At 35.3% G+C, this 23,314-nt stretch overlaps 1 protein-coding gene across 1 annotated transcript; it reads right to left on the reverse strand.

The window, feature by feature from the left end:
- Window positions 1-2,091: 2,091 nt before the first annotated feature.
- On the reverse strand, window positions 2,092-12,260 carry LOC129220577 (dentin sialophosphoprotein-like). The gene is given in 5 exon segments (XM_054855009.1): window positions 2,092-5,728; window positions 5,731-11,080; window positions 11,180-11,254; window positions 11,441-11,727; window positions 12,193-12,260. Coding segments are annotated over 5 exon segments (6,552 nt in total). The 5' UTR covers window position 12,260; the 3' UTR covers window positions 2,092-4,955.
- Window positions 12,261-23,314: the final 11,054 nt, after the last annotated feature.

Below are 23,314 nucleotides of genomic sequence, written 5' to 3' on the forward strand. Positions count from 1 at the left end.
TTTTTCCGAAATTAAACTATTTATCAATACAAATAAGATATGCATAGAACTTATATTATTTTTTAAGTTGAACATATATTTGTTATAGTATTTTTTTTTCCTAACCTTGATTTTTCCGGCATGCCAGAAAGGATCAGGTAAGTGATGTTGAAAATCTGGTGACCCCCTAATTTTGTGGCATGCCGGCTATGCGACGGTATATTAAAGGAGTGTGGAAATTTGAAATGTCAGCGAGACTGGGGTTCGAAGGTTCACCGTTCTCATATCATGCTCCAACACGAATCTAAACATATTCTTTTGCTTTTATTGATTGACAAGCGTGTACCATCGGTTTTTTAATATTTTTACCTAAATTTTCTATATAACTTATGTGGAAACTCGATGAGGGCAAATTACTCATTTTTGGACAACTTTTAGGCCCTGGCAACCCTGGTTAAGGACCGGAAAAAGGTACACTGTTATAACCAGAGGTGCCAGCTGGGTGCGATTTTCTGCCGTAGGGTGCAAAGGCAGAGCCACAGGGTGATATGGAGGCTAGGAAATATTGTTCCGATATCTTTTAGCACCTCAGTGGGTGAAAGAAGGTGATGAAGGGGCATCAGCCCACGCAGTAGCCAATAGCGAATCTTTTCCTCCGCAAAGGTGCCTCGCTCGCACATGCGCTGTGCACTCCGGCATAAGTTCAATTCAGCCACTTTAATGGTGGACGAAGATGCTGCAACGTCGTTGTTGGTACATTAAATTTTCACATTGAATATACAACGAAACTGGATTAAAATTCAACATTTCTCTGACAAACCTTCAAAACCTTGCGTAAGTATAGGCATTTAATCATCGTTTTACATTTAAGGCTTTCCAACAGGCTTTTAGTGTTTTCAGAGTTGTGTTTCAATAAAGTAAACTGAGTACTGCTTATTGTTTATAGTTAACCGTTTTAACATAGTGATGTATGGCTTTTTCTATCACGTGTAATAATATATGGTGTTCATTGCTTGTCACGTCTGCGGTCTCAGGGATTTTCCCCAAAAATGTTTATTGTTAGCAATACGAAATAATTATTGAAGTCATGAACACTTCTAAATTATGTTGGAAAGTCTGAAATGTGATCAAATGCCTTAAATGACAAGTTTTAATCCAAAATGAATTCAATGTGAAAAAAGTACCAAGACTTTGTGTATCATAAACCCAAACAATAAATAGAACACAATAATATTCAAAAACGCACACAATACGGGGGTGGGGGGAAGAGGATCTACTGTAGAAATCAGTGAGGGTGCCATTTTTCCACCTGAAGGTTCCTTCTTTTCACCACCGCTGCCTGTCTTTTAAAAGGTGCCCATTTTTCGCCCTAGTAAGAGGTGCCACTTCGGCTTCGTATTGGGTGTCGCTGGTGAACAAGCGTTTCACCCCTGAAAGGTGCCAAATGCAACCTGTAGTTTTAACGGTGTAGGCAACCTTACTTTAACGCTTTCTTTGCAGCTTTTACTCTTCATTTATGACAACAATTTTTTTAAACTCGATGAGGGTAAACTACTAATTTTTGGCCACCTTTTAACCTCTGGCAACCCTGCTTAGGGATCGGAAAAAGGTAGGCGACCTTACTTTAGCGTTTTATTTACAACTTTTACTCTTCATTTATGACAACAATTTCCGGAAACTCGATGAGAAGTAAATTATCTCCCTCATTGAAAACCTTTAATCCCCTGACCACCCTGATTAGGGAACCGAAATTTAGCGTTTTACTTCCATCTTTTACTCTTTATTTATGATAACGATTTTCGAAAACTCGATGAGGGTAAATAACTCATTTTTGGGCACCTTTCAACCCCTGGCAACCCTGATTAGTTCACGTGAAAGAGGTAGACATTCTTACTTTCACGTTTTATTTGCAACTTTTACTCTTCATCTATGATAACAATAACAATTTTGGGAAACTCGATGAGGGTAGGTCAAGCCTAGTGGGATCTCCCCCGCCCAATAATTATGCGACTAAATTGTTTAAATGAAAAAGTGGGTTCACTGAATTAGCGCGGCAGTGATTATGATTTTTTTTTTTTTTGAAATTGAATAAAAATGCTACGCAAGATTTAAAAAAAAGTAACTTTATTTTCATCAATAAAAAAATCACAAATCAAAAATTATTTTTGAATTGGATCAGAACAATTCGTGCAGGTATAAGGCACTTGGACGGCATTTTCCGTTTACAAAAATATAGGCTGGATTTTAAATCACAACAAAATAGAACAACAGTGATCTAATTCCCTGTTTACATAAAGCTACGGTAGAAGTTGTAGATAAAGAAAACAGTTTTTTACAATAGAACCATTGCATAGGAATCGAAAGTTTCGAAGTATTGTTTCTGAAATCACCCTTAATCAATTTTAATATTCTCACGACAAATTATATTTCAAATCATTAAACTACAAGCTCTCCACTTAAGCCTTATATAGCACAGTCGCTATAATAAAGCATCAATACAAACGAATATATTCCTTGAAATCTTACTAATTATTTAGTAAATTACAAAAGCAAAGATATAACTAATGATTCAGCAATTTTACAGAAATGTATCATGAAATACTATGCAACTGTTACAGAAATAATATCCGACACCACTAAGTGTAAAATGGTCACGAATGTCCTAAATTAATTCCTTATAAAGTTCAGATTGAATATATTTTATTGCAGTTTAAATTCTTTTTGACAAACGGCAGTCTTTGTATGGTTTTCTCTTTGCTCTAATTCAATTTTTTCCAGATGACTTTTGAATTAGACATGTTGAGATATTCGAGGAACCTATGGGGAATCAAGGCCAAAGTCACATTTTTTTTAAAAATATTTTTTAGGTAACTTGTTCTGTTTCTTTCTTTCGCTCAAAATTTCCACAAACCATTTTGCATTACAAATCCCCATAGTGTGATTTCCATATTTATGTCAATGTTTTCCATGGTCAATATTTATTTCAAATTAGATTTAAATTTTGAAATTACAAGGCAAAAGAAGATTGACAAGTAAATAATGTCGTGTAAGATTGTAAGATCAAATTAAAGCTTTAAAATATATCTATTTGATGTACAATTTTAACTGTCAGATAAAACTTGATCAAATTTTAAAATTCAGTGAAATGTTGGATACAATGCTTTCTATATAAATAAATGACAGCATTCTCATGAGTCGATGACTCATTTTAATGATTACATTCAAACCTTGGATGATCGAACCTTAAATATGCAATAAATACTGGACTTATTTACTTGAGTTTGAATTAATAGCACTTAAGTGCAAGTTGATAGAAACTTAAAAATGCAATAAAAACTGATCATCATTTTGTTTTTATGATTGAGCGATTAGTCCTGTACAATCGTTTGTTTTGTGACTGAGTTATTGAATTTAAAACAATAGGATGATGAAGCGTTTAAGTGTTCTTCATACTGTACAATTGCTAGCTTTATGATTGAGCAATTGCATTCAAAAGAAGCAGGAAATGATGGACATTATTTGTTTTGTGATTGAATGATTACGTTCAAAGAAAGATTACCGAATGTTTAAATGCACTAAATACTGGAACCTATTTGTTTTAAGACGTATTATTTCTGTAACACTTATGCTTTATGATAAATGATAACATTTAAAACCAGGAAGATCAAACGTTAAAAAATATTATTCTATTTTGTATAATTAATATATTATTATATTTTGTATAATTAAAGAAAACCACACATAATTTAAATCGAAACTCTTACAAACGAATGTAAACATTTTAAAACTTTGATAAAGAAAATGACTGTAGATAAATATTTAAGTTTAGCATTCATAGTGACTTGTAGGTTATGCTTGGCCAATAATTTGGCATGGTAGAGTTTGAACATGAAGGACTTTAAAACGCTGCAATAAAAAGCAAGATATTGCGGTGAGCTGAGCAATTTTTATGCCTTTATACTGTTAATAAAGAAGTGCTGATTATTAACTGATCAGTGCATGAGTTAAATGCAATCGTTTGTATTGAGCTAAACGACATTAGCTTGAACTGAGACCCAGTGGAAATCGCAATCATGATTTCTCTTAAAACAAGAATGTTCCAAACTTCTCTTTATCTATAAGTAGCCTGCATCAGACACAGTTAGCCTATTTCTTCCATTGATGTGTTGAAATACATAATGATATGATGCTATCATGCAGAAAGAGATGGACGGCAGAGTATACGAAGAAATAAATAATGAAATAAATAAATAAAATGAACCACAACCAAAGATCTGTACATTTACAGATTGGCACTCTGTAGACTATCACGTGACATATAGGAGACGATGACATGATTATGAAGAAGAGCAAAAAAGAAAGGGTTTTTTCCTCGGAGACAATATGCGATCGAGTGTATCGATCCTCGAACATTATTTTGTATATAACTGCATATGAAACTTATCCCCGATTTAACTTACGATTAGCCATGGCTTAGCAAAACGATTCGGAATCTAAATTCAGCTTTCTCAGAGAAGAAATCGAAGGAATATTTTTAGATAGAAGTCTTTTAGCCTTTTTTCAAAAATAGAAATGCAGTCAATCATATTTATTGACCTACGCCATTATTATTTCAATCAGCAAAAAATAGAAAAAAAAACTGCATAATAAAAGGAGACATTTTGACGAAATTTGTCGAAATGATAGTCTTTAAAAAAGTCTTTGTAAATTAACTGCACTTTTTTCTGCTCCAGAAGAAGAGTGCAGTTTTTTTTTCGACTTCATAAAATAAAGGAACATTAAATCGAAGAAATAGACCCCTAAATAGGAAAATTTAAGCCTCAGTGGCTTTTCCCAGACTTGAGCAATATGAATAGCTACTATGAAAACCCTTTGCATTTTCGTCCTTCAGTAAACAGCTTCATCAGTTGAATTCGTGCATAATATTTACATTTTAGACAGAATATGTCACCTCACTATAGAAATGACCGTAATATTCACTGTAGAAAAGCTCTGCTATTAGATTCACATGGTGGGGTCATCGTAGGCCAATTGCACACCGAATTCACTTCATCGAAATGCAGTCCTTCTGGGCAATCAAAGTCGTATCGGACGTACGATTCTCCAGAGCCAGAGAAGTCAACACATCTGTAAAACTTGTTACAGTCATCCGGATGTCTGAAGAAACCTTCTTCTTTGCATTCAGGATTACCACCTCCTCTGCGTGTGCCAGAGGAAGAAGTGGTCTGAGAGTCACTTCCAGAATCACTTCCCTGCTGTTGAGTTGTACCTGATTGTGTAGTAGCGGAATCACAAGGTTGCTCACTGAGTTCAGGATCGTTACAGTAACTTGGTCCCTCATCGAAAATGCGACCATCTGGACAGGTGTAATCGGTTCTGTCAAACCCTCCGGTTTCTTCGCTTTTCTCGCATTGATAATACTGGGTGCAATCATCGGGATTCCGGAAGAAACCCTCTTGAGTGCACTCTCCTTGGTCGGATGATTGTTTTGAGGTTGTGTCAGACCCGGATGAGGTTGTACTAGACCCCGATGACTCTGTAGCTGATGAACTGCCACCCGCAGTTGTATTAGACTCCGATGACTCTGTAGCTGATGAACTGCCACCCGCAGTTGTACTAGAAGAACCATCACAAGGTTCACTCAGTTCCGGTGCATTGCAATAGCGTCCGCTTTCATCAAAGACAGTACCGTCTTGGCATTGGAAACTCTGGCTAGAAAAGTCATTTTCTCCGGGTCCTGTCCTGTTACTTGGTAATATCTGGTGCAATCCTCTGGATCACGGAAAAATCCTTCTTCAGTACACTTAAAAGATCCGTCATCACAAGGTGGACTTAATTCTTCGGAGTTGCAATACCAAGCTTCTGAATCAAACACATGACCTTCTGGGCACTCGCAGTCAATTTTTACGAGTTCTCCGGTATCTTCATCTCTTTTACATTCATAATATTTTTTGCAGCTATTAGGATGTTTAAAGAAGCCTTCTTCTTGACACTGAAATTCATCCGATGAGGATGTGCCACTAGATTGTGAGGTTGTTCCTCGATCATCGGTACTTGATGTGGAAGTACCACTGCTTTCCGTAGTACTTAGAGAACCACCATTGTCTGATGTAGTCTGGGATTCTTCTCCCTTACCTTGCGATCCGCCCTCACAAGGAGGGCTTTGATTTGGCCAGTTACAAACACTGTTTACCTCATCAAAAACTAAATCATCAGGACATTCGAAATCATATCGCGTGTAAGATTCTCCAGTACCTTTAAAGTCAACACAACGATAGAATTTAGTGCAGTCATCTGGATGTCTGAAAAATCCCTCTTCTGTACATTGAATATCGCCAGATGACTTACTTCCACTGGATGAATCTGACGTAGAGCGATCACCAGACGATGTAGTACCGTCATCCGGATTGGACTCCTCTCCTGTTGCAGCAGTTGACGATTCACTTGAAGCTGTAGATGATTGCGTACTTCCTGCATCTTCGTTTCGAGTTGTGGATGAATCACCAGAATTACTTGTAGATGAAGTTGAATCAGATGTTGTCTCTTCAGAGCTGCTAGAGGATTCACAAGATGGTACAGAAGATGGCCAATTACATACGTCATTCGTCTCATCAAAAACTAATCCTTCAGGACATTCAAACTCGTATTTGGTGAACGACTGCCCGTTTCCTTCGAAATCAACGCATCGGTAAAATTTACCGCAGTCATTAGGGTCTCTGTGAAAGCCTTCTTCCTTACATTCTCCTGTATTTTCTGAACTCTCACCGCTGGAGCTTTTAGTCGTAGATGACGAGTCGCTGGTTGTAGATGATGAGTCGCTGGTTGTAGATGATGAGTCGCTGGTTGTAGATGATGAGTCGCTGATTGTAGATGATGAGCTGGAAGTGCTAGATTGCTCATCACAAGGTGGTGCTAGATCTTTCCGATTACAATATCTCATTTCTTCATCAAAGACTTCATCATCTTCGCATGCAAAATCTTCTCTTTTGAGGTTACCATCACCTTCATCAAGACATCTGTAATATTTACTGCAATCTTCGGGATTTCGGAAAAAACCCTCTTCTGTACACTGACCGGAAGTGTCATCAGAAGGCGATGCTGTCGAAGATGATGCCTCTGTTGACTGTTCAGAACCAGATGAAGAATCACAAGTTACTTCAGATGAGGGATAGTCACACTTCTTGTTTTTACCATCGAATATCAGACCCTCAGGGCATTCAAAATCATAACGCGTGTAGTTTTGACCGTCACCGCTTTCATCAATGCAACGGTAGAATTTTGTGCAGTCTTCAGGGCATCTGAAAAATCCTTCTTCTGTGCATTCAGACTTCTTATTTGCTTCAGACGAACTTTCAGTAGTAGTTTCGTCCCCATCGCAAGGAGGAGCTAAATCTTTTCGGTTGCAGTATCTCATCTCTTCATCAAAAACTTCATCATCTGCACAAGAATAGTCTTCTCGCGTTAAAGTACCATCTCCTTCATCCAGACAGCGATAATATTTACTGCAGTCTTCTTTGTTGCGGAAGAATCCTTCTTCTGTACATTGATTTGAAGATGAAGCTCCACCCTCTGATGATGATGATCCAGAATCAGTGGTTTGTCCAGATTCAGTAGTTGCTGAAGTGTCACAAGTCAACTCAGAAGAAGGATAGTCACATTTTTGGTTTTTCCCGTCAAATATTAATCCTTCAGGGCATTGAAAATCATAACGCACTAATTGGCCATCTCCCTTTTCGTCGACACATCGATAAAATTTCGTACAATCTTCAGGGCATCTGAAAAATCCTTCTTCTTTACATTCAGAGCTATCACTTGGTTTTTCGGAAGGTTTACTTTCATCCTCACATGGCGGAGCTAAATCCTTTCGATTACAGTATCTCATTTCTTCATCAAAAATTTCATCTTCTGCACAAGAGAAATCTTCTCTTGTAAAAGAACCGTCTCCTTCTTCATCCAAACAGCGGTAGTATTTGCTGCAATCGTTGGGATTTCTGAAGAAACCCTCTTCGGTGCAGCCGTCAGCAGAAGATGAGGTGCTTTTTGTTGTGGATGACGTAGTAGATTCTTGCGAAGGCCTTGTTGTAGCTCTTTGAGTTGTTCTACTTGTTGACGCAGTGGTTGAACTTTCAGTTGCTTTCGTAGTGGTACTTTGTACTGTTGTCGATGAAGAGTCACAACTGTTTTCCGACGAAGGCCAATCGCATTTTTTCTTTTTGTCGTCAAATATTAAGCCATCTGGACATTTAAAGTCATAACGTACTAAATTTCCGTCTCCTTCGTCTACGCATCGGTAGAATTTATTGCAATCTTCTGGGCATCTATAAAATCCTTCTTCTGTGCATTCCGAACTTTTACTGTCACTAGTGGATTGAGAGTCTGAAGAACTCTCATATTCTGACGTGGTTTGTTCAGACACACCTCCTGCCTGCGTGGTCGTTTCTCCTTCGTTTTTACTTGACCCCTTTTCTCCTGAGCCTGCACCAGTTTCGCATTTAGGACTTTGTTCAGGCCAGTTACACACGCTGTTGACATCATCAAAATGCAACCCTTCGGGGCAATCAAAATCATATTTAACAAATTGCTGCCCATCCCCATTAAAATCAACACAGCGGTAAAACTTTCCACAGTCATCTGGATTTCTGTAGAACCCTTCTTGCGTGCATTCTCCACTACTTTTAGATTGCTCGCCTCCACTGGTAGTGGCATCACCCGTAGTTCTATCAGAGGTAGTTGTTCCTTGTGCTTCCGTCGATTGCCCAGCAGATTGTTCTGTTGTGGAGGAAGTAGTTGAACCTTCCGTTTTTTCAGACGAGGATTCAGTTGATTGTGAGGCCGAGTCACTTGTCTCTCCTGCATCTGTGCTTTCGCTTCCCTGTCCAGATTTACCTCCTTCGCAAGGAGCACTTTGTTCTGGCCAGTTGCATACACTGTTTACTTCGTCAAACACTAATCCTTCAGGGCAAGCAAAGTCATATTTAGTAAATTGGCCATTTTGTTCAACACATCGGTAGAATTTGCTGCAATCATCTGGATTTCGGAAGAAACCTTCCTCTCGACATTCACCTGTACTTGATTCACCTTTCTGAGAGGAAGAATCAGTCGATTGACCATTGGTGTCTTTTGTAGAAGATTCGGGAGTTTCTGAAACGCTTTCTTGGGTGCTGCTTTGTCTTTCCCCACTTTCTTCACCAGGCTTTTCTTCACTGCCTGCACCTGGCCTTTCTTCATTCCCTTCATCAGGTTTTTCTTGGCCTTGGTTTCCTTCATCAGGTCTTTCTTCACCTTGATTTCCTTCATCAGGTTTTTCTTCACCTTGGTTCCCTTCCCCTTGAGATTTTCCGTCACAAGGAGGACTTTGATCTGGCCAGTTACAAACATTGTTGACTTCATCAAATACTAAGCCTTCAGGACAGTCAAAATCATAGCGCACGAATTCCTTTCCGTCTCCGCTAAAATCGACGCATCGATAGAACTTATTACAGTCATCTGGATTTCGATAGAACCCTTCTTTTGTACAACCATCTTTTGATTCATTTTCACCATCTCCCTTTTCTGATCCATCTCCGTCGTTTCCAGCTGTTGAAGAGCTCGATGTTGTTTGAGATGGTTCACTCGTAGTTGATTGTACCTGTTCTGTTGTACTCTCATAGGAGCTTGACGTTGAATAACCACCGGATTCGTCACTTGAATCAGAAGAGCCGTCTCTGTCATTGCCTCCCTCGCAAGGTGAACTCTGATCTGGCCAATTACATACGCTGTTTGTTTCGTCAAAAACGAGACCTTCAGGACAGTTGAAATCGTAACGAACAAACTCCTTTTCATCTCCAGTGTAATCTACGCATCTATAGAACTTATTGCAGTCGTCAGGGTGTCGGAAATAACCTTCTTTTTCGCAAACTGGGCCGTCTCCTTGTTCTCTTGGCTTTTCGTCGGCTTGAGGTGTTGCGCTTGTGGAAGGGCTTTCTTCGTCATATTGAATGGGAGGGTATGGTCTATAAGATCTAGAGCAGGAACGTACATATCTTTGCGCAACACACCTTCTGGAAACTTCATCGTAGGCAAAATTATTAGGACAACTTAATTCGTATCGTACGAAATAATTCCCTCTCTGAACACATTTGTAAAATTTTGTGCAGTCCTGATCATTGCGGAAGAAGCCTGGACCATTACATTTTGGCTTGATTCTTTCAAAATCTGATTTTGTCGTAGTTTGGGGTTTTTGTGTGGTACGGACTCTTACCAATGATGACATTGCTTCATCAAGGTAATCAAGTTTGGGTTTAGTAGTTGTCTGTTCTTTTCTTTTTAATGGTTTTTGTGTTTGTCTATTGGCAGGTCTTCTTGCAGAATCAGCGTACGGATTTCTAGTTGGTGTGTACATCTGCCTCCGATTTTCACATGGTGGGGCTTTTTCCGGCCAGTTGCATGTTGTGTACTCTTGATCGAAAACTAAATTTGTAGGACAAGAAAACATCTGCGTCTTATAAGAACCTGGAGATTGTTTAACGCATCGGTAAAACGCTCTACAGTCTGCCGGATGCCTAAAGAATCCTTCATCATTGCATTCTAAACCTGAGCTTTGAGCTTGTCGTTTCTTCCTCGTTCTTTGCTCGCAACCACTAACGTTTGCCAATACACATGAGCTTGCTTTTTCATCATATGAGAGTAGCCTTGGGCATTCAAAGAAATGAACGGAGAACACTCCTTCCTGTAGAGTCACACATCGAATAAAGCGACTGCAGTTTGAAGGGTGCTTAAAAAATCCTTCACCTGAGCATAAAATTGGAATCTCTTCCGGGTGGGAAAGCTGAGTCTCTGAAACTTCTTCCTCGGCTGCTGTAGAAAATGACTGGGATTCTTCGGGTACCCACCATTCTTGTTGAATTTGTCCTTGTGTGGGTTTTTCATTTTCAGTTGAAACGATTTCAAATTTGCCATCTTCTTTTTGTACGACTTGTTGAAATGCACCCGCTTGTACTTCCGATTGTCCAAAACCCTGACTGGTTTGGTCGTTAGATGTATCGAAACTCTCCTGTTGTGCGAAGTCTGCTACTTCCTCAAAAACTTCTTCCTGTTTTTGAGGTATTTGGCCGCTTTCTTTCTGAACAAACGAATCATGCTGCACTTCGCTTTGTTGTGAAATTTGCTTCAAACTAGCTTGCTCTACTTCTTGCTGTTGGTTAAACTGTTGGTTTATTACCTGGTTCTGCTCGTTTTGAATAATTGGCTCTTGAGCAATATGAGTATTTTGAGAAATTTGTTGCACGTGTTCTTTCTGTGATGGTTGATGATGGATTGTGTGGCTTTCTTGTATAATAAGATATACTTCCTTTTGTGGTATTTGAACAATATTTTCATTATCTACTTCTTGAAAAACATGTTCCTGTGAAGGGTAAGGTTTTCTTTGTGGTACTGATTCCACGGGAATTTCGTTTTGGACAACTTGCTGCGGTTGAGACACTTTCGAGGGATTACGTAATCTGTCTGGCGATTTCAAACAGGGGGCTGACAGCTCTGGCCAGTTGCAAGAGCTCGTGTTCTCGTCGAAAACGAGTCCCGGCTCGCAGCGTCCAACGAACGTAGTGAAGTGTTCTCCATTGTTGAAGTTATCTACGCAACGAATGAACTGTCTACAGTCATTTGGATCTCGGTAAAATCCAGCACCTCGCGTGCATACAGGAATATCTGGTTCATAAAGTATAGGTCTATTTTCCCAAGATAACTTCCTCCGATTCTCTTCTAGCCATTCTGAAAGTAAAATAAACTACTTAAAAACAAGAATAACGCAACACCAAAGCATAACTTAAAATTGTTTTATACTCGAATAAACGGAAATATTTGGTAACAGCTTCGCAGCTTCTCTTTCTGTTCTTATAACGTAAATTAACGTAATATTAATAATAAACCTTCATAACATTCTTATTGGCTACAACGCTGAGAGATATGCTCTGCAGCTTGGGTAGCTTCCAAAAGAAATTTAGAAAAATGCAAGAAAAAAATATATAAACTGCATTTTAAATTCATTTAGAAAAATTTGGTTGTAAACTTTTTAAATATTCATAAAGCTGAAACCTTTTAATTTTTTTCTGTAGCGCTATTTTTAGAATATTCAAATATTAATTGTTCAGATTACTTCTTAGCCTTTTCTATCATTAGAATTTCTTCATAAATGCTAAAATTTTATTTGGAGATAAGAACTGAATATTTCCTCACCTTTCCTGTGTCTGGCACTAACTGTGACTGCAGCCGTGCACAAGAGTAGCACTCCTATCCAATTCATCACTCAGATCTGTCAAATAAAAAAAAGGAATATAAATTTAAAGCATTATTCATATTTTAAAACATTATTTTTAAATTTCTTACAAAAAATCAGTTATTGTTTCCAAATGTGTTAACATTTTGACTTCTGGGCATTCACCCTTGCGAATGCCACGGAAGTGGTAGCCATTTGTTAAGAGGCATCTAGTAGGCGATCATCGTTGTCCCTAACACAGATAATAACTGGCTTAACTATCGACAGATGACACTCGACGTTAAACCCCGGTTATCACAAATTTGCCATTTCAACTGCGCTTGCGCGCGGACTTAGCTGATTTCAAAAATCTTGCTAAAATTAATAATTATTAATGCATTTTAAGTTTGGTAATAAATATTAGATGGCAAAACAGATAAAAATTAGAAATCACAAAGTTTTCTCTGAATTAGATTTTAGGCCTCAGTAAAGATTAAATTTTACGTCTTAATTATTAATGGATTTGATGTCTGATTTGTCTGTCCCTTTTCAGGACCAAATTTTTAACCTCAGAAGAGCGTACTAGAATTGCAGCATCACTTCTAATACAAAGTCGAACCCTCAACCTAAATAAAAATGTATAATACTAAGTTGTTTACGCCTAACGTAAAATATTCGCAAAAGACGGATTTCTGTACTAATACATTTCAATCATTTTTGAAGTACACAACGTATTTTACATTTATGTTAAATAAATATTTCCAAACTAATAAATATTGAAGTGTCATTTTTCTCTTAAGATTATCACTTATTCATATGCGTAGTTTCATATAATATATCACGAAATCGCTGTGAAAATATTCTAATCGCATTCATTAATTTGGTGGGACTCTCGCTCAGTCTAAATATAAACAAGCAACACGAAATCTTAAAACAGAAAGCCCAAAAAGCTAAGTCCGCGCACAAGCGCAGTTGAAATGGCAAATTTGTGATAACCGGGATTTAACGTCTAGTACAGATGACAGCATTAGTCAACTCCACCGCAACAATAAAGACGCGAAGCTGAAGGGAATGGAAATTTTCTCCATTATATTCTGTACCTATCACAAGCTGCTTAGTCGTTACAAAAACTCATTTGTTGTCGTTTAATTTTGTCAAAACGTAGGTAAGGAATTTTTTTTTAATTATTTCAAATTTTAATTTTTTTTTAATCAAATTTTATTTTAATGATTAAAGCAATGTGAAGATTTATGGAATGCTTAAAACCATTGTATCAAATTAGAAATATAAACTTCAGTAGTAGTTTTTTTTTTTTCTATATTCTATAGAGTGAGTTAGAATAGTAGCAAGAAATTTGGATTAATTAATGCTGTCAATCTATGTATCTAGATATGACTTTGTAGAGATATTAAACATGTAAAACAAATGCAGCCACAAAATAACTAGTTCATTAAAATACATTATTAAATAAAATTTCTGTTGTAAAACCGTGTGTATTATAAGAGAGTTGGGAAAAGCAGTTTGTTCCGATGTTAGTGATGTGTAATTCACGTGGTCTTCAAAGCAAATGAGCTAGTAATTGCCGCAAGAAAACTCAAAAATATTTTTGAAAATCATGAAGTGAAATATAGTTAAAACGAAACTCAAATTAAAGTAAATTGAAAAAGCAATAAAACAACGGTGTGGAGCGAACAAATAAAATTTATGTATTAGAGAAAGATTGTTGCATTTAACAAAATTAACTATCTTTTTGAGGCTTTTGAATTAGAAAATTTTAACATGATTCTACTTTTACCAACCTAAATAACAAAAGCCATGTGTAAAAATTACGTCAACGGTTTTTTAAGTGATTTCAAAGTTTAGGCTGACAAAAGTAAAAACATGCAATTTGAATTCGAATTCCCAAAATCTTTCATGTTTGCTAGTTGTAAAATTTCTCTCTCGGACAAAAAAAAAAAAAAAAAAAAAAAAAAAGAAGGAGAGTGAGAACTGGAAGGGAACGAAATAATTAGCTACGGAATACAAACTACAACATTTGTGTGTCTAAACTTTTGTTATCTTTTGCTATTTAAATTTACACTATGACGTTTGCAATGATTGATACGCACTTGTATACCATTTGAGGGGGGGGGGGGAGGTGAATCAGCATTTTACCTGCATATTACCTATAAAATTATGTGTTTTTTTCGAATAAGGGGATATTTAAAACTCAAAATTTTTGCTTTGAGTTTTACGCACAGCTGCAGTACTGCAGAAAAAAATTCAATTAATACTAATATGTAGATTTGACAATAACTGTTAAAACATACTATCTCTGATCTGTCTATTCAGTCCTGGATAACACTAAAATATGCCTGTTTGAGCCATGTTTTAGCAATTTTTTAAGGAGCCAAAACTTTTACCAGCAGCCGAAAGCTTTCTTCTTAATTGCTAGTTACGTTAAAAAGTACTTAAATTCTTCTTGTTAACAGCCTTTTCAACTTTTTAAAGGAGAATTGATACTTAGTTCTGTACCTCAGAGCCAGACGGATGTAAGTCACATAATCGCAACTTTACAGGAGAGAGGAAAAACTTTTTTCTAGAGCATTCAAAGGATATCACGCGTGCCCTTCTAACTGTGGTAAAAATTGAAAAGTTTTTTTTTTTTTAATTTTTTTTAAAGAATTACGTTCTTATTGCTCGATGCGGAATAAACTTCTACATACAATGCGCTAATAAACAGAAAATCTAAATTTTTTGACTTATGTTAGTCTGAATCTGAGATACAGAGTTGTTATATTGTTTACGAAGGCATTATAACACATTTAAATAACAATAATCGAATAAATATTAATAAATGAACATTTCAGTTTGTAAATCATCGTATAATCTTTATATATAAAATTTACTAATAAATCACGAAAAAAGAAAAGAAAAAAAAAATCAGAACACGCGGTTTTCCTACAAAATAAAAAGACTTTCAGTATGGTGAATATGATACCTCATATTGCATTTAAACAAATGAACCTTTAATGAATTAATTAGTCAAATGCTCTCACGTTTCTGGTTTTTGACCCCGAATTTGACTACAACTTGTTAAAAAAAGGAAGATAATCATCCGTAATTTTTTTCTTCTCTCTTTTATGAAATAAGACCATAAATAAAATAAGGGAAGAGGGAAATGGAAGTTTTCCCAGCTTCTCCAAGAATTTGCATAACGTGAGCGCCAAAAATCTCAAGAACTGGTTTTTCGACACATCATAACTCACCGAGACAGATTATATCATAATTTAAACGTAGAATGTTAGAGAAAAGAATTCGACTTGCGGACAGACTTTCGTGAATATATCTCGGAGAAACGGGTAGAAAATTTTTTTCAAGTTGTTTCTCTATAAATTATTAGTAGGGAACGAACCCTAGAGGGACCCAAGAAGGGAAAAGAGTTGATTGTTTTTAATGATTAAAACATTTCTTTTTTAACGTTGAAACATTTTTATTCGCATAATGGAGCTTAGATTATGTGTCCTAAAAATCATTAAACTTTTTTTTTCAAATATGCATAAAAATTTTAAAAACGTGAGCTGCTATTTTTTTTCTTTTACGTTTACGTAATGAAAATAATGTCCCATTCAAAGAAGAAAATAATGACCCGCTTTTCTCTTTCTGCATTTTGTTACTAAGTTGATATATATATATATGAAGGGTGTTTTTTTAGAGGTAGAGAACTTTAGGTTCAAATAAAACACAGTTAAATGTTGTTAATTGCCATGAATGTTGCTTTATTCGAAAGATGATTCTTTTCCATTTTTATTTAAATATGATTTCTGGCATATGGTCACCTCGGTTGGCTCGGAGAAAGTCTAATCGGAAAGTCCAATTTTCTCACTTTTTGCAGCAATAGAGGCCGTATGTCAGTGATAAGTTAGCGAATGTTCTCTTCCAAGGTGTTTCCATTTTGTAAAGTTTTGAGTCATTTTCTATGTGAGGCTTTTTTATGCGGTTCCTACTCACTGCAGTTGTATCAATTTTGATTTGCTTCGAAAACAATTTTTTGTAGCTACATGTGAAGTTTTGGGTCTTTTTTTTTGTGCGGTCCCTATCCACCGCATAAAAATAGGCTTGAGTGAACTCACTATTTACTTTCATTTCAAAAAAATAAATAAATAAATAAAAAATCTATGTGTTCAAGGCTTTTCGGCAATCAAACAGTATTGTTTGTCATTAAATATCATTTCTAAAGATGAAAATATTTCTTTAACTTCTACTATTGTTTCCAAAATATTTGCTGAATTTCTTTCACTTTTCAGCTTTTTCCACAAGTTAAATTAAGCATTTCCATGTGTAGTCTAATCTTTCTCACGTTTAGAAATCGAGCTTTTCATACGTGCAGTTTTGCTTATTTAGACGTTTTCAAGTGAAGTTTTTGAAAAATTCTTCTAAACAAACTGCCTTATAGTTTTGCCACTCAAAAATCTCCGTCTTTCAGATCCACTATAAGTATCTCAGAAAATGACCACGCAAATGACTGATCATGCAAATAATATTTTTTACTGATCATTTGTAGGGCGCAAAATTTATCTATCTAGTCCCGATCAGTAATGAATTTGATGCTAACATCAATCATTATTTTCTGAAACAGATTGATATTTAACAGTTTTAAAATTTGAATCTCTAACTATAATTTAGTTCAGAAAATGCCTGATCATAATTTTAGCCACTTGATTGCTAAAGGGACACATGTGTCTCAATCTCTCAATCATAAAGAATCAGGCTATTTGTGCAAGTTTTATCCTTAGTTGCAAAGGTGGCGTAAAAAAAAAAAAAAAAAAAAAAAAAAAAAAAAAAAAAAAAAAAAAGATTTTCGAAATTAAGATTTTCAAAACACTATACGTTCTTTTAGCAAGTTGACGGCTGAGGCGCTGAGAAATGAGACGCTATTAACTACAACTGGACCTCATATGTCCCAACTAGGGATTGCAATACCGGAACGAAAATTCAATATCGGTATTCGGTATTTCTAAAACGTGATACCGGAATACCGGTGTTAATACCGGTACTTGAAATTTCTCAAAAAATGCTTGAAAACATTGTTTTGTTGTCACATTCCACAATTTTGTACAAAAATTGTTATTTATGAAAACGTATTGTGAACAGTGGCGCATACAAGTAAGGGATCCAGGGGGTCTGGAGCCATCCCATAGGTTTTACTTTCTTTCCCAATTGATTACGATTCTACACATTTTGTACGAAGAATAATTTCAAGGAAAGGTAACAATAATTTCAATTTTAATAAGTGAAAAAATAAAATGCTCATGTTAAAAGATGTAAAGAAATACTGCGCACTTTTCCTATGACGAATTGCCTATAAGAAGCAGAATGGTGGTTATAAATGAATACATGCTTTTAGTTTTGTAATTACAGATTAAAATTAGATTCTATGGACTTGAATCCATTTTTTAATTACGAGAAAAGTATTTTTTTTTTTTTTTGCTTTTTAGTTATTTAAGTATATTTAATTAAATATTGGTAATTGTTTATTCAGTAGTTTATCTTTTACTGTTTTCCGTTCTTGGGAATCGATAAAATTATGCTAGACGGCGTATTGGTATACGATATGAGAATGAGGCTGTCGACCTTGGACCCTCCCCTTGCAAAATTCCTGCGTGCGAAACTGATGGTGAACAAATATAAAACGAAGGAATAAATATCATAATAAAAAATTAATAATAGTAAAAAAGTAATGAAACAATTGAACTGTCTCTAAGTCTGGAACTCATTTTAGCGCTCAACTTTCTTGCAGTTGAAAATACTTTTACTGAATTCACGCAGTTCGGCAGTACCGTTAACAATGCGCGATACACCTCCTCTAATTGTCTAGAAGTCATTCATCAACAAACACTTCGGTCTCTGTGCGTTTTTTTGAATTAATCCCTTTGTATGTGTGTGTATGTGTTTCTCTTGTATTGTGTGTATTATAACTGTTTAACCGTTAAGCCCTAACAGGAAAGTATAAATCCCTGTATTATTAATAGGGGATAAATACATCTGTAAATGGTGTTCAACAATACTAGCTTTTTAAGTAGTATACGTAAATGCAGAGGAAGAACGGGGGTACCTACGGGCAATTGATTCATCATCGAACAAGTTGAGGTTTTTTCATTAGATTAGCAGTAGTGTCTTGGAACTGCGTGTGTATGTAGTTTATTTCCCAGTAATTAACAATGTGATATCTATGACGTCTAACATATTTAATTTTCTCATATTAAACAATGCGCAATATATTAAGTAATACAAATGTAATGGTGGCTAAGGGTGCTGTTTCATGTCAAGGGGACTCCAACTATGATAAAAACTTATTTTAAATTGCCGTAAGTAAGTTTTATGCACTCTAATTAGAAAAATATGTACAGAATCCTACTTCACGGAAATTCTGTTATCGCGATAAAGTCTGGAACGAATTAACCGCGATAAACGAGGGATGACTGTATACTTTTAAAATAAAAGTAGATATCTGATAAGTTAAATTGAAAACTATTTAATTGAAACTATTTTTTTCCAGCTAATACCGAAACTACCGGTACTTTACCTCAGCAAATACCGGTATTTCGAAATTGCTCGAAATACCGGTATTCGGTATACCGGTATTGCAATCACTAGTCCCAACCTATCAATTGAAAGCTGTTTGATTTAAAAAAAAAATCCAAACACTGAATTTGACTAATTGTTGAACTCTGAAGTTCATTCACATGGTACAGGAAGTTTTAAAAAATTCAAAAAATCAATGTCAGATGGTTAAACAAATTTCTTTTAAAAAAATCAAATTAATTACCAAGTATCTGCTTTAGCTCATGATTTATGCTCGTTTTCCTTTTGAAGGCATTTCGAGAGACAGCCTGTTAGAATATTCATGGGTCCTAATGGTTTCCTGAAAGCAACCCGCTGAGAACTTAATCTAACAGCAACACCTAGCAGGAGACGTGGGATGCGGTAAACAATAGAGAAACAGGTGCGACCGTCGACGACTCGCTTGGAATCTCAGACGATTTTTCAGCAGCCAGAAAGGATGCTCTTCGAGAGGTAGTTGGACTAATGTATTCGGTTGCTTATTAACTGGACAGTAATGCCCGCCTTATTCAAATTAATGGAATAAGAATATAATGGACAAACTTGCGCAACCAACGACGACTCGCTTGGAATTTCAGAAGAATTTTGTGGACTGATTAGTTAATTTATTCTCCTGTTTTCAGAAATATATGTAGAGTATTTATTTTATAGTTACGCGTAAATGTCACCCATCGATAAAACATCTATTAATAAATTACCTTTCCTTAATTATTCGACAGTTACATTTCGCCCAAATACTAGCAAAGAACGTTGTGACGCACGAAAATATCAAAACGAGGGAAAATGGCACACGTTTCGGGATAACAGGAACCGCTTCATCAATATACAGTCAAACCTCCATATATCGAACTTCCACATATCGAAATTTTCTATATATCGAAATCCCAGCAAATTTCTATGTTCATTACATAGAAAAATTGTTTCCATATATCGAAAAAATCTCTATGTATCGAAATTTTTTTCGAAACATTCGTAGATTTTGTTTTCCACTTTAGACTGTTTGTCTCATGAAAAATGAAGGTTAGAGGAGAAAATTACGTTCACTAAAGGTTGCTACGGAACTCATAAGAAATCTGGGGTTGAAGGGTGTGTAGTTAAGTCGTTGTTCTGTTATGAAGTTCTTAAATTCCCTCAAGTTTATTTCAAATCTTAGCTGTAACCAGTAACACTGTAAAATCATTTCCAAATTATCCCTTTTGTTTGTTGACTATCATTTCTAGTCTTCTTAGCTTCAGTAAAAATCATTCAAGTTAAGTAGATTTATTTTTTACTTTTCTCTCGATCACATTGTTAAAACGAAAATCCCCTAATGCTGCGATCAAGTTGAATTTCCGAAGAATATGAAGATGTATGGTTGGCGTAAAAATGTAATTTCTGTTAATTTTTTAATCATCAACTTTCATTTAATCCCATACTCGTATAAATTATAAATTGGGTTTCATGCACGAAAATTAGCTTTTATTTTAATGTTTTAGGGTACTTAGGATGATAAAATAAGATCGTTTCCATATATCGAATATTCTATATATTGAATTTTTTTCCGGCAATTTGCTACCTCGATATATGGAGGTTCGACTGTAAAATGCTGTGAGATTCGGACTTGAACACAAAGCACAACTTCATTTTGTGCAAAAACAGTTTGATTTATTCACATTGCTTCCCAAACCTTTTTGAGTAAGGTGTCTTTTTTAGGTACTCTGTACGGCTCTGTATCTTAAGAACACTTTTAAAAGCCCATATTTATTCTATTAAAATTAAAGGTGGTATTCCAAAAATTTCGTTGCGAAACTTTAATTTGTTCTATGTGTAAAAAAGAAATGGACACCCAAGTAAAATCAATATGGACTAATGTGATTTAAAGTATTGTTCTTACTAAACCAGCAACTGGTCGGTTAGCTCATATTCCTCGAGTTTCCTTGGTCCTTTCACATTTCCATTTCCAAAATAAATAATTGCGATTTCCAATGGAAAGTTCCTATTTATCACCATCATCAACACTGAAGGTCAAACGTGCAATTATATGCGTAGTACGATGTTACATTTTGGAAGATTATTTGTTGAAAAGGTTGGTCTCTCTTTATTAGGAAAGGAAGTAAATCAATTTCTTTCAAAACCTATTAAATATTGTATACCACGATATTTTAAAAAACAAATAAATCTGCGAAATATTCATTTAAGACAGATAATTTTTTAACTCGAACAAGTTTGGGACGGGCCTCTAGTTATTTATAAACTTATTGCAAGATTTCACGTCGCCCTTTTGAAGACTTCACGCTTTTCCGGGGAGCTTTGGCGCACAGTTTGAGAATCACTGGTTTAATGTCTTATAATTGCAACTTCCGCTATTGGTTGCCCTCTTCTAATCTGTAAGTTTTGATTAAAATGCCTCAGTTTCCTATTTTTATGGCTTCACTCGATAATTTATATCCTAAAGGTATGAACGTTTCGCATTGACAAAGCAGTCCGTTGTAGCTCCTAAAAATACGCATGGATATGAAATTTATTTTGAAATTCCACACAAAGGAAAAAAATGTTGAAAAACGTTTTGTAATCAGACATTTTAATACTAAACCTTTATGCATGGTTCTTCCCTAGATTGAAATCTTTGAGAAAATTTTTGTCTTGCAAAATCGAACTGTTTTTGTACTCTACCATGAAATCTTTGAGAAAATTTTTGTCATGCGAATCGAACTGTTATTGTACTCTACTAATCAAGGATAAGGAATCCTATGCTCTTTGGATGTGGACGAGCTTAGTGCGAAATTATGGGTGAAAATTAACTTCACTGATAATTTTTACAAAAAGGATTGCCATCCCTCCTAGCTAACGTCCTGATTCTGGCTAGAATTCCCCAAATTTGTCAGGCTATAAAATTTAAAAGACATTTTTAAAATCTGAACACTGACATTATTATTTTTTTGGTATTTTATCTGATTAAAGTTGGTAAGTAAATCTTGGTTTGAGCAGATTTTGTGGTCTAGCATTTATTAAAGTGCTACTAGGTCCGTTGCATAAAATTTATTACACCAAAAAGCAGTTGTTCTATTTGATTTTAAGGAAAATAACTGGCAGTCTTGGGATTTCTGAAATAAATTTCATAATAACAAGACTTTCATTTAAAAAATTGATTTTTATTTTCAATTGAAAAAAAAAGATAAATAATTTTAATTTAAAACTAACGTGTCATTTGCAGTTATATACTTGATTTTATGATTGGTTCGATTTTATGTAAAAGAATATTCGGATCGTTGATAAAACATATTTTACATTATTAATAATTTAATTTTATGTAACTTTCTGTTGCGTCATGTTATTTATTCTCGATTTTGATCGCAATAACTTTTCTCCTCCTCCATTTGTTGAACTGTAACCTAAAATGTTTTGCGGCAACGATATGGTTGATAGCAAGCGTAGAGCGCAATTTTAATTCGCTACTTGATTATCATAACGTGGAAACGTAGTAGAAAGATGCGCGAAATTGCATCATTTGTGACGTCATAAAGACCATGCCTTGTTTGAAAAATCGGACATTTAAAAAAATTAATTTAAAAAAACTGTTGGGAAAAATCAAAGTATTTTCTGGGCCCATGTTATTATTTTTGCTTATTCTATCAATTTCAGTGACTAAAAGTAGTACTTTTGACTGAAGAAAACAATGCCATTTCATTTCTCATTAATGTGAGTTTTGAGATATTAGCTGAGAAAACATCAGTTGCGTGTGTGTGTGTGTGACAAAATCTTAAAACTGCAAATATAATTCTATATTATATGGTATTAAATTTTTGTTTTCACACAAATTAATTATTTTAATTGAGATGTGAAGTGGTTTGCTGAATTTAATTTTCATGAATTCAAATGGACCTTTATAATGGATTTTCGTAATAAGTGTTTATGTTTTTTAGAATAACAAAGCTGAATTTCTTTACATTATAAAATGGCTTTATGAAATTAAAAACATTCACCACTATTTTTTTTATTTAAAAAACGTGTTTTATAACAACAAAAAAGTAACTGACAGAAGTACGAAATGTAAGAAAAAGAAACAGGAGTTAAGTTTAAAAAACGTACTTTATAACAGCGAGGAAGTAACTGCTACAGAAATACGAACTTTAAAAGAATAATAAGAAGAGAGGAAGTTTTAAATATTTTCGTTCAATTTTCCTTTTACTTCCTTTTACAAAAAAGGAGGTATTGTATTAGCGAAAAATATTTCACTCAAAATTCGGTCTTAATTTCCATTTTGCTCACCCCCGAATTGATGTTGAGTTTTTTTTTCGACCCGATCACACGTGGATACATGCCTAGGAACGTACAGACACCCGAAATATTTATTTTGATGACCCCCGAGTTAATTACAACGACTTTTCTCGTGACGTCCCTATGTACGTATGCGCGTATGTATGTCGCATAACTCAAGAACGGTATGTCTTAGAAAGTTGAAATTTGGTACGTAGACTCCTAGTGAGGTCTAGTTGTGCACCTCCCCTTTTGGTTGCTTTC

Source organism: Uloborus diversus, chromosome 4 (assembly GCF_026930045.1).
Source record: "Uloborus diversus isolate 005 chromosome 4, Udiv.v.3.1, whole genome shotgun sequence".
NCBI lineage: Eukaryota > Metazoa > Arthropoda > Arachnida > Araneae > Uloboridae > Uloborus > Uloborus diversus.